Consider the following 12,985-nt stretch of genomic DNA (forward strand, 5'->3'; position numbering starts at 1 on the left):
CTTGATTTCAGGGTCATGAGTTTGAGCCCCATGCTGGGTATAGAGATTAATAAATTAAATAAATAAACGAGAAAATACTGTATATTTGAAGGTCGGTAAGAGAATAGATCTTAAAAGTTCTCATCACAAGAGGAAAAAAATTATGACTATGTGGGTGATAAATGCTAACTAGACTTACTGTGATCATTTGCAACAAATACAGATCAAATCATTCTGTGGTACGCATGAAACAAATGTCATGTTCTATGTCAATTAAAAAAAATGTATCTGTAGAAATCACCGAAGAGACTTCACTGGCCCAAAAAGCAGGATGTGTAGGACCTCAGATGACCCTGACTGAGGAGGTCTAGCAGACTCATCACGGACAGCACCGTTTAGTAACTGTGCGACTTTAAATGTTTTGGTCATAAACTCAGGCCACACCAGTCAGAGCCAGAGCTCCTGAGCACCGTCTCTACTTCCTTACCTCTCATTTGCGCAGTGCACTGCAATCGGTCTTCAGTGCTCTCACCGAGGTTATAAATAACCTGCTCCTTGAAACCCGCTCTTCTCAGCATCTATGAAACCGCGCCCACCTGGTTTGCCTCCTGCCTCTCTGGCGGTGCTGCAGCCTTCTTTTCCGCTCGGGCTTCTCAAGTTGGAGTGCTTGCTCCTCAGCTTTCTGTCCCGGGTTCTCCTCCTCTTTCCAGTACACACGTTGCCTTTCACGTCAGCTGCCACCCAATGCCAGTGGTGCCCAAATCCTTACTTCTCTGGTCAGCTCCAGAGCCCTGCCTCTAGGCGCTGGCGTGACCCCTCCATCTGCTGCTCCCCACCTTCCTCCCCTTCAAACTCCACACGGTTTTCTCACAAAGAGAAATGTCTCCAGAATCGCCCACCGACCAGCTGACCATCCACCAGCGCCCAGCCAGCTGCTCGAGCCCGTAACCTGGCCGGCTTCCTCCACATTCCCCTTCCCGCGCCATCTGTGCCATCACCCGGCCCTGATGATTTTCTCCCCCCAAGTAGTCCCCTCCCCACCCGCCCTGGAATCCATCATGGGGAGAGAGTGGGCCCTGCTGTGAGACTCTGTGGGTTCAAACCCCAGCTCTTCCCAGTTAGCAGCTCTGTAACCTTAAACAAGCTCCTCTGTGCCCCTTTGTGCCCCAGTCTCCTTAACAGCAAAATGGAAATCGAGTGCTTGCCTCAATGCCTTCCTGAAGCTGGAACGAGTTACTATGTGTAAATGTTTACAAGAGTGCCCAGCCCTTCCGGAGGCCAGTCAGCAGTAGCTCGGACGCCTGCCTCCTCTCCACTCTTGCCACTCAAGTGTGGTCACCATCTTATTTGGATTATCATCATAGGTTCCCAGGGGTCTTTCTACTTTCCTTTTTTCGCTCCAGTCATTCATTCTCTACACCAGAGCCAGAGCTGAAGGGGCCTTTGAAAATGCAAATCTAGGGCCACCTGGCAGGCTCAGTTCCATAGAGCATGTAGGACTCTTGATCTTGGGGTTGAGTTTGAGCCCCAGGTTGGGTGTTGAGATTACTTAAAAATAAAATCTTTAAAAAATAAAAAATAAAATAAAATGCAAATCTAACCATTCACTCCCCAGGTTGGAACTTTCCAGTGGCAGTTAAATGGCTCTTGGCAATCATAACCTTCCAGGCTGTCTCCCCTACAGCCCCTCCATTGCTGTTCTCTCCTCTCTCTGCTCCAACTGCACTGGCCCTCCCGGTCCTCAACCGCACCAGCCCCCTGCTACCCTGAAGCTCCCGCACCTGCTGTCCTTTCTGCCTGAGATGCTCTCCATCCCACTTCTTGCCTGGCTCACTCCTTAGGAAGCCCAGTGTCATTTCCTAAAGAAAACCTTGCCCCCAGACCATGTCATGCCCTTCCATAATAACCACCTCTCAAAGAAGCCCACATTTCCACTCTATTGCACTTATCACAATTAGGGTTCCTTTGTCAGTACTCAAAGAATTGGGATTTGAACCACAGAGTCTCACAGCAGGGCCCACACTCCCCCCATCACGGATTTAGGGGCTACTTCAGGGGAGAAAACCATCAGGGATGGGTGAGGATATGGACGGCAGGGGAGAGGGATGGTGGAGGAGCTCACTGGGCAGTGTGAACATTCCCCTTCGACAATTCTGAAGGAACGGTAGGGTCATGAGAAAACCTCACGGAGTTTGAAGTGGCTGGGGTGCAGTGAGGTTCAGTGTCAGTCCTCCGCCCACCTGACTGTAAGCAACACCAAGGCAGGGGCACGTTCGTATCCTACCTAGCACACAGCATAGTGTCTCAGTTGAAATAGGAGCACGACTGTTGAATAAGTGAATTTAAGTGACCAGGTGTTCATAACTTTACTCATTACTAATTTCGCTAGGTTCTTGGGTTTTCTCTTCTTTTTTTTCTGTCAAGTCGTAGAACTGCTTCTGAATCAGGTGTCTGTCAACCTAACCCCCTATGAATAACCAGGACGAGATCACTGAAGCCAGCTGATGAATGTGGCCGTGTTATTTATGCCCAGAACAGGAGGGCTGTAAGGGCATCCACACCAACACAGAGTCCCTGCTGGCTGAAAGGAGCATCTGTGCTTTTCAAACAATGGAAATTAGATGAACAAAAGCAATTATACTAAGATAAATCCAAATCTGGCACAGCAACGAAGGAGTATGTCACAGCACATGTATTTATCTCTTATACGCAGGTTGGGGATTAAGAATCATGTTGCATGAAGCAAAGGACAGGCAGAAGTTCGTGAGTAATGTTCAGTATCTGCGGGACATGCAGCATAAGGTGGACTCTGAATATCAGGTAACTGCAAGAAACTAAAATTATCCTCCACCTCCGTTCGAGTTCTATGTGAGAATTCAGGATACAGTCAGAGTGCATGATAAACAGTCATCACTTCCCCAAATCCCAAACCCATCACTTCCTAGTTGTGTGACCATGGAAAGTCACTTTACCTCTCTGTGTTTCCACATCTTTAAAACGAAGTTAGTAACAGTACCCACTCTGGGGTGCCTGGGTGGCTCAGGTTAAGCATCTGACTCCTAATTTCAGCTCAGGTCATCTCAGGGTTATGAGATCAAGCCCTGCTTTGGGCTCTGTGCTGTGAAGTCTGCCTAGGATTCTCTCTCTCCCTCTGCCCCTCCCACCCTCTCTATAAAAAAAATTAATAAAAATTATAATAGTACCCACTTCATAATAGTGTCATGAAAACAAAATAGCACTTGAAAAGTACTTAGCACAGAGCTTGGCACAAAAAGCTTGTCAACGAATGACATGAAAGCTTAAATTTGATAAACCAGATATCCAGAAAAGAAACCATTAAAGAGTTAATGGGGGGTTGACCTACCATTTATAAAATAATACGCCTTTCCACTGTCATCCCACCAGAAGAAAGGTGGTTAACACATTCTCCAATAACCTAACTATTCGTCACCCTAGTTACAGTGTTTACATGCAAAAACAAAACAGTCAAGGAGCCTGAGGAGTCATGATGTAATTACTCAGAGCTGGCATAGGACAAACTTGCCAGACTGGGTGTGAGATTCTGGGAGCACTGAGAAAGTGTCACTCAGCCTGTTGGCCAGAGGTCAACCCTCGCCAATCAAGGAGGCTTGTCCTCAGCTTCAGCTGAGGATTGAAAAGTGCACCTTCCCTAAGGAAAACACAGAAATGTCGCCATTGAATTTTTCTCCTTAGCAATTTCAAATATAACCAAACCTCCTGGGTCACCAAGGAAACCAGACCGAGCTCAGTAACCTGATTTCACCTGTACAATGCAGCTTAGCTGTGGGGCTGGAAGCAGAGTCAGCAATTTCCTCCCACAACTTGCCAACCCACGTACAAGACTGTAAAAGTGAGGGAATTTCTGTAAAATGAATAAGAACATAAATAGCTGAACTGGTCACACTGGGAATCCATCTCCTTTTCACCTAGATCCCTCTGCCACCTGACCCTCATTTGGAAATGCTTGTTTGAAATTGTCTCCAGAACAAACATGTAAGAAAATCAGTCTTATTATTTGATGGTCTCTGCTGAAGAAAATCACACAACTGTGTGGCCTGAAGTCACTGGGGCTTTATTTGTCTAATTTCATAGGCCATTCATAGGACATTCATGTCCTTATTAATAAGGATACTTTCAACACTGTCCTTAAAAATAACAATACTTATCAAGTGCCTACAATGTCCTAAACGAAGTCCCTTCTCTCCCAGAATTCTTATTCTGGAATTGAGAAACAAACAAACACACAAGTAAATAAATACATGAGATAGTTTTGATTAATGCTAAATATAAGGAGGCAAACAGAGGTAACCGGCTGGGGGGTGATGCTCCCTTACACAGGTAGGGAAGCCTCTTTGGGGGAGTAACATTTGGTTGTAGAGGTAAAAGATGGGAAAGAGCTGGCCAGAGCATCCTGAGCAGTTGGGAAGCAAGTGCAAAGGCCCTGAGGCAGGAACTAACTTGGAGCTCCGGAAGAAACAAAAGAAGGCCAGAGTGGCTGAACCACATTGATAAGGGAGAATGTGGCATGTAACAAGGTAGGAGAAGTAAATGGGACCAGATCATGTTGAATCTCTCAGGACAAAATTTGGTGTCGGGAGTTTATTCTTAGGGAGAATTATTGGGATGATTTTAAGCAGGGAAGCGGCATGATCTGATTTACAGTGTTTAAAGATAGCTCTTGCTAGGAAAGCAGCAGAAAAACTTGGTAAGGAACTCCGATAGAAACCTGGGGGAGAAATGATGGTGGCTCAGACCCAGGGGTAGGAGTGGAGGTGGTGAGAAGTGGCTCAACCCAGGGAACAGGAGCAGAACTCCCATCATGCCCATATACGGAGAGGTGGAGTGAGGGAGATAATGGAGAGAAGGTTGACTGACGTCAACATGCTTACTCGTCCATCACCTCCCTCTGTCATTATCGGTTTTCAACCTTCCTAACTTTTTCAGACCTGCAATCCCCACACTTTCAACAAAGAACTTCTCTTCCTGTTTTATACACACAGGAAACAAAGCAAAGGACCCAAGTCCAACAGGTAGGAAGCCTCGCCACTCCTCCCCTTCCATTCCAGTCTACACACCCACCCCCCAGCCCTCAAGTCCCCAGGGGGAAGTGACACTCTCTGGGCTAGCACCTGGCCTGGCCCGAGCTCTTGGCCCACACCCCGCTGTGTCCAGTTCTTCTCCGTCCAGGAACTAGCTGTCTGTATCTTTGACATTTCCTTCCTTCTAATTGGCGCAGCCTACTAACATGCTCAAAGTCCCTCCTATACTGAGTACAAAAGAACAAAGCTACAGGACACACGGTCCTTCTCTAGCCAGAGACTTGGCACTGTCCCAAGATGTCCCCAACCTGCTACATTTCTATCTCCACTCCCCCCATTTGCTCCTAACTTGCTGCAACCTGGCTGTCCCCTCCCCTACCCTCCCCTGAAGTTGTTCTAAGATCAGTAGCCAAATTCAAGGGACACCTTTTTAGTCTTTGTTTTCTGAAGCTTTATCTACATTTGACACTATCACTCCTTCCTTCCCAAAACATTACTCCTTTGGCTTTTTGACAGCACATTCTGCTGATTTTCCTTCTGTTTCTCTCACATTCCTCTCCCTGCCCCACAAATGTTAATTCCCCTGGTTTCCAACAGCCTAGCTTTCTTCCAACTCACAAGGTCTCTGTGACCCATCTCTTCCCTCCCATGTTTTTAACTATCACTCATAGACTAATGACCTGTAACCCTGAGTCTCCCCCAAAGTGTCGCCATCACATGCGCACCTGCCTGTTGGGACATTTCCATCTGGATGTCACACGGGCATCTCAGCATGTCCACCCTCTGCCATCCTCCTCTGTATTTAAGCCTTCCCCAACTCCTTTCTCTCCCTCACCACCATATCCCACCTGTTACCAAGTCCTGCCACTGTCGCCTATCAACTCATGAACTTGTGCTTTCCTTTTCATCCCACCACCCTGGTTCCCGTCTCCACAGTTTCTCTCCAAGATCATTACAGTGTCCTTATTACCGGTCTCCTTGCCTCCAACCTTGGCATCCTTCAGACTGCTTATTTGAAAGGCAGGTCCAAGACCTAAGAACCATAAACAGAGCAGCCTAAATCTTCACTGCTTCTCTGACCTCCCCTTCCCCCTTCTTTACTCTCTTGACAAGATTGCAATTTGAATTTAGAACTAAATGGAACCTCTGTATTCCCACCACACCCTTCTTTTAAAGCCCTCTTTATTGAGGTATAATTCACATATCATAAAATTCACCTGTTTTAAGTGTATAATTTAATGACTTGCAGTAAATTTACCAAATCTGCAGCCATCACCACCATCCAGCTTTACAACATTTCCATCACTCCAATACCAAAGCGTCCTTTCATACCTCCTTCATGTTGCTTATGAAATTGTACTGAAATTGTCTTCCGGATGACTTCCCCTCAATCTGGACCACAACTTCCTAAAGGCAGGGATGGAGTCTTAATCTTCTGTGTTGAACTGAACGCCCTGCCATTGATGTGAGCCAGCATTACCTAACTTGACCACCAACTCTGTTTATCAGTCTTAGATTCAGCTGACTTGTAACTATTTCTCAAGGTCAAGTCCACCCTCATTGAACATTTTCAAAACCACTCACCACAAAGTCTGCAAAAAATAAATACGGTTGTCTTTAATATGTTCTGAGTATTGTTGAATTAAATATATAGCAACCCACAGAAATGGCTTTGAGAGGAACAGTGGTGAGCTATTTGTATGATTTAGTCTCTCCCTTGTCTTTTTTTTTTTTTTCCAATTTCTCCCTTGTCTTGTTCCAGAAAGGATTTAAAGTAGGGGTTTAAGAATCAATTGCATGACCTTAATAACCCCTCAATAACTTGGTCCATGTATGACCTGAATATATGTAGATAATTTACTAAGAAAGACTTTGCAACGGGTCGATATTAAAACACTGGCTCTTCAATGAGTTTGGCCCAAGGAATCCCAGCTTTCACTCCTAGGGCAGCAAACTGCTTGGACACTAGGGACTCCCCATTTCAGGGTGTACAAATATTATAAGACCTAATAGCCAGATAGGACTCCTAAATTATACACATTTGCTGCAGATTCCTTCCTGTGCTTCACTTGCCTTTAATGAACTGGCTCAAATTGAAGCCCTTGCAAACCTCCTGTGTACACTATTCCTGCAACATCCTAGAATATGCCAAGGGCTGGTGTGCACTGGATTAGCAGTGCCTTTACAGGTCTGTGTGCTGGCACCAGAGGTGACTTAAACCCACCCTGAGTTATTTTGATGCTGCTTTCAGTGGTTGGGTGGGACCCTTTTGAAAAAAACAAGAGGAAATAAACATCTATTTGGCATATTACATGCTATTTCAGAATCTGGTAGCTAGTACATAATTACATGCCATCTCAGGATTTGGCTCTGTTTCTTCAAGGGTGTTCACGCTGCATGGATTTTTTTTCCTTCATTCCTTTTGGTCAAACTTGTTTATGTAACTTGAGGCAGAATTTAGCCATTAATGTCTACTGAAAGCTGGAGAGAAAGATTACACTTGGCATTTCAGAATGATATTCCATGATCTATCAAATGTGTTCGGATGGGTTTCATTTCCTGTCATTTATTCATCCTGATCTTTCAAGGACTGAGCAAACAACTTAACGTGATGCTATAAACTTGTTCAAGGACATGAGAGGTGACAATGCCAGGTGGCAGGGGCTTGGGTACCGTCCATTCAGGAGGTTGAGGGAGTAAATTCAGCTTCCCCTCCCATGGGAGCCAAGGGGAGGAGTCTCTGTTCTGCTCACCTCTGAGGCAAGGACATGAGAGGTGACAATGCCAGGTGGCATTGGGTACCGTCCATTCAGGAGGTTGAGGGAGTAAATCAGCTTCCCCTCCCATGGGAGCCAAGGGGAGGAGTCTCTGTTCTGCTCACCTCTGAGGCATGTGCTTCTGTCCTCTCCACAGACAGAACAGGAAAAGAAACTCATGTGAGGGAAATAGAGAGTGTCAGATTGTTTTTACACCTCTGATTCCTTAACCTCTTAAAACTAATGAGCTTGAATAATGCCACCAATGATAATTAAACCCCCCAATTCCGGGTTATGCATGTTAGATCAAAAGAACAACAGAAAAGTACCAACCGAAGCCGTGGCAAGTCCCACTTCTCCAAATGCTTGGATGCTCAGAGCAATGATAACCTTGGTGGAGGCCACCGTGCTCTAGAGGTACAGATGTGTCATGGTCTCGGGGTTTTTCAGACTGGAACCCTGAGCCTGGGAAAGTGTTCCTAAGGCCCAGTGGCTTCTTAAGGTCCAGGAGCCCAGATGAGGACTTGAAGGCAGGACTGATAATCAAATAAGCTCATGAAACGGAACACACACACCACCACCCCCCCAAGTCAGAAAGCTGCAACACTGAAGAAAAAGCGCTTTACAAGGTACCCTGACGGACTGAGGGCAGGATCGCCTCAGTTGTCTGGCCAGGGAACTTGGGGCCTAGGAAACAGTCCTCTGCCTCCAGGGTACAAAAACAAGGAGGAAGCTCAGGCCCAGACAGAAAGATTCTTTCTTCTTCCCTGACCAGGATCAGAGTCATGTGATTTGGCAAAGGCTGGCTTTGGAAACAGAAGTAAACCAGGCAGTGGGATCAGAAACAACAATTAATGCCTAATGATGATAATGACGGTGATGATGGTGATGCTGGCGGTGATGAGCGCCTCTCACTGAACACTCGCCAGGAGCCACTCTGCCAAGCGTCCTGCCAACAGGGCCCCAGGCTCCCCGGCAATCTGGCGGCACCAGGCATCTCCCTCTTACAGATGAGGGAAGCAAGAATCAATGGCGTTAGTCAGCCTGTCCAAGGTCACGTTGCAAGAAAGTGGCAGAGCTGGGGTTTGTCGTGTTTACCCGTATTGAGTTACAGTGAGTCACGGAACCCACGTCATCTCCCACAGGCATATATGCACACTCTGTGTTCTGCCCCCGCAGTGGGTGCCTGTGCTCTGGAGGCAGCCTGCCTGCGCTCCGTGGTCAGAGGGATGGGCTGGGGGGTGAGGGGAGGCAGAGTGGGAGGAGGAGTGAAAGAGGAACCCTCCCCCCCCACCCCGCCCCCAGCTCAAGGAGGAAATAAGGAGTTACCTGAAGCCTTCAATTTTAAGACTGCCTTCAGCCAGTTCCGTCACATGAACAGAAACTTATTTATAGCAATCTAGCTCCAGACATGTGGAATTGAAAGGGGAATATTTTTAAAGTTCCAGGGGAAGGGGAGCCCCTGATGATCACGAGTTACACATCAGTTCCTCCTCCCCATCCTATGGATTTCACACTCTGCCCTGTCAATCCAGGACCCCCAATGTGGAAACACCAGCATCAAAAATGGCAAAACAAAACAAAAAACACAACAACAACAATGAAAATCATTCACTTTTACAAATAACAAGAAAACTAGCCCCTGGGGGACGAGCGGCAGTTATGGCTCAGGTCCTGCTATTTCTAGGACTGGAAGTCTGAACTTGCCTCTGTCCCTGTGTTTCTTCAACTGGGCAAAGCTATCACTTCAAGAGGACGGATGTTTGATTTACACAGAAAGATTGCTTGACTGTATCAAGATAAAAATTACCCACCCTCACACCGGTTTGTTCTCAGGCTCCTCTGAGAGGAGGAGGCATAAGGAATCAGAGGGGGAAAAATTTTTTTTTGACACTGCAAACCATTCTACTCCTCCTCCCCTTTCGGTAAAGAAATATTTAAGTTGCATGCATTCTTGGAGAGAATTTTCAAAAAACACTCAACCCACAAGAATTCTGTTCATCCCACAAAATCTGCCTCGGTCCTACGTGCATTTGCTAACACTGTCCTCCACTTTGAGCCTATCAGCATTTGCTGCTTGCGCCTGTAATCCCAGTCGGTTAGGGTAACACAGACATCTGCCGCTCCAGGAAACAACACTCCCAGCCAGGGCTCCTCCCAAACAGGCTCCAATCTGAAGTTACTGGAAAGGGAATGAAAAAGAGGCCCATCTTCACTTAAACGTCATTAAACTCTCCGGCTAACTCTCTCCAGTTTTACTTTGGTGTACTTTCTTACTTGGTGTTTAACTTATCATAGTTACTGTCCAGTACTTTTAGGGGTTTTCTTGCTCAAATTATTTATTAAAACAGATACTGTCAGGGCACCTGGGTGGCTCAGTGGGTTGAGAGTCCAACTCTTGATTTTGGCACAGGTTGTGAGCTCAGGGTCTTGGGATCGAGTCCCGTGTCAGGCTCCATGCTCAGCAAGGAGTCTGCTTGAGATTCTCTCTCCTTCTGCACCGCCCCCCAATAATTAATTTATGGAAAAAAAAAAAAAACCATTGCCCAGGATTTATTAAAAAGGCTTACTATCTAGGTAGCATAGTTTCTGAAAACTGGATTAACAGAGAAACAGGGGGAAAAGGGAGGGGGGGCAACCATTTCAGATTGCTCTCCCTTTCCAAATAAGGCAGGCTGGAACCGTCCTTTTCTACAGGATTCCACTTGCTGCAGGTACCATCTGGCTGCTGTGTATGAGCCCTGAGGCCAGGGCTTCACCAGCAACTTGGTTGTGAAGCAGTGTCACGGGCTCGCTGTTCCCAATTCCAGGCAGTAAATGTTTTGTTAATATCAGGTCATTTCTATTTTTAACCACGTAGCATAATATTAGGCTTTCCCAGAGGCGTGAAATTCTGGCAAGTCCTTCCACATCAAGGAAGGAGATGCATTTTCTAACAAAGGGGAAAAATGCAGGAGGAATCTTTCCTTTCTCAACCCAGCCAGGAAGGGGAGATGTCAGGCCCTGTTTAGTAACAGTATTATTGGTCTTTACATTGCCCTTCTTTACCATGACAGCAGATAATCGGGTTCTAGCGGCGCAAAGGTGAGTTCGGGCACTGAATCTATAGAAATGCTCCAAGAAGTTTTACTATTTTAAACTATTTAAAATATCAATTGAAACCCCCATAGCACCTGATATCCTTGGGGTTTTTTTCTGTCCTGATCCTGGAGAAAAAATATATTGGTACTACATTTTCTCTTAATTTTGCTTGTTTTTTTAAGAGATGGACAATTTTTTTTTGTTGGTTATTTTTATTTTTTTTATTGTTTTGCATTTGGGAATTGATATTTCCCTCTGAAACAATAATGCAATTCAGTGAACATTAAATGCTAGATGCTGGGGGATTCAAAAGATAAGAGGTGGTCCTTACCCTGAGGGTTCTCACTGATCAGCAGGAGACACAGGCTCAAAACAACTAAATACAACAGTTTTAAAAAAAAATTGCACAATTCAAGCTGTGTCTGTATAAAGGAGCAATTACTTTGGCCTGGGGAAGAGGAGCAAGGCAAGGCAAGAGATGCCACGTGAGCTGGATCTGAATAGATCTGCAGGGTTTGCGAGCCTGTGAACATCCCATGAAGAGTATTCGGAGTGAAAGGAAGCTCACGTGCTAAAGCTCTCATGTAGGAAAAGTCTTACCCTGGAACCAGGTGTGATCCAAGAGGTCAGAGTCAAGCAGCGACAGAATGAGGGGACTCAGAAGAGCAAGGCAAAGGGAAGCTGATACTGTGTATCTGGTACTTTCTGCCTTAAGAAGGCAATTGTTGGGGAAATACTTGTCAAAACACCTCTTGGTGTGTTGATTTTAATTTATTAAAACAGTGACTTTTTTTTTTTTAAATAAATGCCTGGTTTTCATTTATACTTTTTTTTTTTTTAAGATTTTATTTATTTACTTGACAGAAACCACAAGTAGGCAGAGAGGCAGGCAGAGACAGAGAGAAGAGGAAGCAGGTTCCCCACTGAGCAGAGAGCCCCATGTGGGGCCGATCCCAGGACCCTGGGATCATGACCTGAGCCAAAGGCAGAGGCTTTAATCCACTGAGCCACCCAGGCGCCCCACTGACTGGGTATTTTGGGCAAAAGGAAGAGAGAATGATGCCCGGCTGAGTGTCTTCACACTTGGTAAAGGTGTTGTTGAGCCCTTGGAGATGGACGTTATGTATTTCATGCTCCTGGTGATAGGAATTAAGCAAAAAGTTATAAAGCTTGTCGAAGACCTAAGCCAAGGAAACGTTTTTTATTCTGCAGGCTTGTCTGAGACGACAGGAATATAGAAGAGACCCAAATGAGAAGAAAAGAGATCAATTTGGGGGGCCAGAGACAAATTTGGAGAGATCCCGGTTTTCAAGTGGGTCATCTTCCAAACAGGTACTTAGAACTCTGGGAGATCTACTCCTCCTGCTTCTGTTGCGGGGTGTGTGTGTGTGTGTGTGTGTGCGCGCGCACGCGCATCACTTAGGAAAAAGCCAACTCAAAAAGGATGTGTTGGAGAGTCCTAAAGGTCAGGATGGGGAGACGCAGGGGCAAGAGCTCCCATCCTGGGTACCATCCAGGAGGCTCCTTTGTGATCCGACTGTCCCCCTTCATTCCAGTTGGGCCTCGATCTTCTTTCCTGATGGGCCTGATGGAGATCATCTCTAAGGCGCCATCCAAGTCAGAAATGCAACTCAAGCCTCAAGAGCTGAGGCTAAGATAAATCCATCAGACAAAGACAATTATCATACGGTCTCACTCATGTGTGGAATATAAGGAATAGCACAGAGGATCATAGGGACAGGGAAAGAAAATGGAATGGGAAAAATCAGACAGGGAGAAAAACCATGAGAGACTCTGGACTCCGGAAAACAATCTGAGGGCTGCAGAAAAGGGAGGTGGGTGGAGGGATGGGGTAACTGGGTGATGGACATCACATACTGTGATGGACGCTGGGCGTTATACGTAACTAATGAATCATTGAACTTTACATCAAAAACTAATGATGTATTATACATCGGCTAATTGAATTTAAATTTTAAAAAATGGAAAAAAAAAAAGAGTTGAGGCACTGGCCTTCTAAAGCACATCACCACCTCCCTATCTCTACACCTACATCAATGTCTATCTGCTCTGTCCATATAACCTTGGCCATACATATGAGGGATACAG

The 12,985-nt window shown here is 45.9% G+C and overlaps 1 protein-coding gene across 1 annotated transcript in view; it reads left to right on the plus strand.

Moving 5' to 3' along the window:
* The first annotated feature begins 2,709 nt into the window (after positions 1 to 2,709).
* The window catches only part of MARCHF10 (membrane associated ring-CH-type finger 10), a 76,867-nt gene continuing 66,591 nt past the window's right edge, over positions 2,710 to 12,985 (plus strand). The window contains exons 1-2 of the mRNA XM_044250370.1: positions 2,710 to 2,799; positions 12,089 to 12,208. Of these exons, the coding sequence (XP_044106305.1) occupies positions 2,710 to 2,799; positions 12,089 to 12,208 (210 nt within the window). The remainder of the gene's footprint in view (positions 2,800 to 12,088; positions 12,209 to 12,985) is intronic.

The sequence above is a fragment of the Neovison vison genome, chromosome 5, assembly GCF_020171115.1.
Source record: "Neovison vison isolate M4711 chromosome 5, ASM_NN_V1, whole genome shotgun sequence".
In the NCBI taxonomy this organism is placed as follows: domain Eukaryota; kingdom Metazoa; phylum Chordata; class Mammalia; order Carnivora; family Mustelidae; genus Neogale; species Neogale vison.